General features: G+C 45.0%; 1 protein-coding gene across 2 annotated transcripts in view; it reads right to left on the reverse strand.

The window, feature by feature from the left end:
• Positions 1-568: 568 nt before the first annotated feature.
• The window catches only part of LOC109542349 (chitinase-like protein Idgf4), a 3,473-nt gene continuing 1,411 nt past the window's right edge, over positions 569-2,630 (reverse strand). The window contains exons 2-8 of one of the 2 annotated variants that reach the window (XM_019911548.2): positions 2,050-2,309; positions 1,855-1,987; positions 1,630-1,800; positions 1,396-1,576; positions 1,067-1,326; positions 943-990; positions 569-887 (exon numbers count right to left, since the gene is read on the reverse strand). In XM_019911548.2, coding sequence (XP_019767107.1) covers positions 676-887; positions 943-990; positions 1,067-1,326; positions 1,396-1,576; positions 1,630-1,800; positions 1,855-1,987; positions 2,050-2,309 — 1,265 coding nt within the window. In that variant the 3' untranslated portion in view covers positions 569-675. The remainder of the gene's footprint in view (positions 888-942; positions 991-1,066; positions 1,327-1,395; positions 1,577-1,629; positions 1,801-1,854; positions 1,988-2,049; positions 2,310-2,630) is intronic. The other variant, XM_019911549.2, reaches the window with a different exon arrangement.

A 2,630-nucleotide genomic window follows, 5' to 3' on the forward strand; every position in this document is an offset into this window, starting at 1 on the left:
GCAATGTGCAATCTCATTTGCAATGATAAATACCCGGTCGTTTGAAGATGATTTTCAAAAGTTTGTAATACATTTTTCTGCAAATTGATGGACGATGCGCATTTTTTTGCACTTAAACTGCTTTAGTGCATATAATTGTGTGTGTACTTTAATTGGAAATTTAAAAGAGGGCGAAACTCGAACAGGCGTTTTGTACATGAGCACCCTTAACCTAGTATTTGCAGTATCTGCAGCTTCTCCCTTGATAATTTGTTGATTCATTGTTATCAGCGTTATAAAATAAACTGCACCGAACACAATAATAACACACTCAATAATTGATAAATCAAAATCATTGTCAGTTTAATAACGCAATGTGTTATAAAATTGTTGAAAAGTTTATCAGATCTACAGATGCACCCGCACTAAGCGAAAAATGTCGAATTCAAAGTACATTTGTGCGTCCCAAGCCTCAGGCGCGAAGAGGCCGGAGTGGGAGTCGCCGTGACCGAGAAAAATCGGTTCACCCTTACATAAAAAGTTATCACTTTAATAACTGATGGAGATTTGGAAAGCAATGAGAGAATAATACGAACAAAACTATTTATTCAATATCGGTAAATGACAAATAAAACAAACGTCTTGCGTCTGCTACAGCTACAGAGCTACAGAGAGTTTAACACATAATATCTTAGTCTACAGCCTGTACTTGGCAGCCCTCAACAAAGGGAAGTTATCGCTGACGCAAGTGCCCCTAAAATCATCCAGAGTGATGTCGAGCACTGCGATTCCTCCCAAACCTTTGGCTTTGGCGTAGGCGGCCTTGTTGCCGACCGTGTCGGGATCTTCAAAGCCAACCCAGATACCATTTTCGCCATTCTGGTCCGGAAGCCGATAGGCGTACGTTCCTGCAAAACCACACCACATCAACATACAAAGCTGTGGCATTCAGCCCGCACCTACCAAACCTCTTGGTAACATCGCTAACATTCCAATACCGATTCTCTTCCTCTGCAAAGAACAGAAATTCTCCTCACTTGCACTCATTCGCTTCATTCACATCTAAACATCTCGACTGCGGACTTACCGTATCTCTTTGTTGGGTCGTTGACTTTCCTCAACTTGCCCAGATATCCGGCCTTGATCTCCTTTTGGTTGGCGATTTTGTTGCAAATCTCTGGATAGCTGAGCAGGCCTGCTTCGTTCGAGTATGGGCCTGGATCGGCTGCGCCGTCGGCAGCCACCGGCGGCACTCCGGTGAATCCGGAGTCTTCATTCAGTTTCCACGCTCTTCCATACGTGGGAATACCCAATAGCAGTTTGTTGGCTGGCAAGCCTTGGTTAAGCCTGTTGAATGATTCAGTAAGTAGCCAGGTTTATAAATGGATAAACACCAGAAGCTAAGTTTCCACTTGCCAATATCTGATCTGGTAGTCGGCGTTTTCATCAAATTTCCGGCCCTCGTCAACAACTGGAAGCTCATAGAGCGGGCCTGGATAGTCGAGCTCTTTGGGGTTGCGAGCTGGGTTGCGGTAGTCGAAGGCTTGCACCGTTACAAAGTCCACGTTCGGAGCTATCTGACGAGGGTCGTAGTAGACTGGAAAAATCGTTTTTGAAAACTGGGATTTTCTGGCTTTGTTAGATGCTAACCGGTGCCGTTCACGTTGGGCAACTGAGACAGCGTCAGCAAAATCCCGTCGTGCCTAAAGGCGTTTTTGAACTCTCGAACCAGGGCGATGAATTGCTCCTTGTGCTCTTCGGCCTTCTCGTCCGTGATCGATTCGCCGGCAATTTTGTGCTTCAAATTCACAAACCATGAGGCTAAAGCGGGAAGGTGCGTTAAACAAATGTTAGCTAAAGGCGAGCGAAATTTACAGATCTTATTCCGGATTTTCCTCGGCTTGGTTTCAGGAAATTCCCATGCTAGATCCAGACCATCGAATCCGTAGGTTTTCACCAAGTTATGGGCCGAGTTTATAAAAGCCAGCCGCGTTTCCACCGACTCCAACTACGGCAAAAACATTCACATAGAAGGCTGGGCGGTCGAAGCCAAAATCGTCTGCCTTTTACCAATGTTCGGTATTTCAAATTTTTCTCGCTTCCTTCGCCTGAAACGTCCCGATTGCCACCGACGGACAGAAGGACTCTCAATCCAGGGAACCTCCGCTTCAACTCGACAATGTGCTTGTAGTTTTGCTTGTTAATGTCCAGCGACTCGTCCAGCGGGGCAATGTTGAAATTCTCCTCCTTGATACCGGCATATCCGTAGATCAAGTGGGTGCAGAACTGCAGCGCTGGATCCAGGAAGTTCAGGTCGAATTTCCCATTTCCTAAACGAAATGTAAATACAAATTTAGGCAGTTTTTGCTGATGTTTCGCTGGAAGATTTAACGGGCAACCCAGCAAATTGGCGTTTAAAATCAGAGCAATTGTTGTTGCTGAATATTGATTTTCTATCCAAGGGCGGATCCAGGGGGGGTCATGGGGGTCACTTTCTAAAAAGGCCATTTATTTATTTCTAGAATGATGTACAAATGAGCGTTCTTGGTCATTTTACCTCCGAGAAATGAGCAAAAACGGGACGGAAAACATGGAATTTTGGCATAATCTTGCACCGAAGTGTCTGATATTCAAATTTCGCTTTCTGGGTC

This window comes from Dendroctonus ponderosae, unplaced genomic scaffold (assembly GCF_020466585.1).
Source record: "Dendroctonus ponderosae isolate FM_Combo_2020 unplaced genomic scaffold, Dpon_F_20191213v2 Dpon_F_20191213_3, whole genome shotgun sequence".
In the NCBI taxonomy this organism is placed as follows: Eukaryota; Metazoa; Arthropoda; class Insecta; order Coleoptera; family Curculionidae; genus Dendroctonus; species Dendroctonus ponderosae.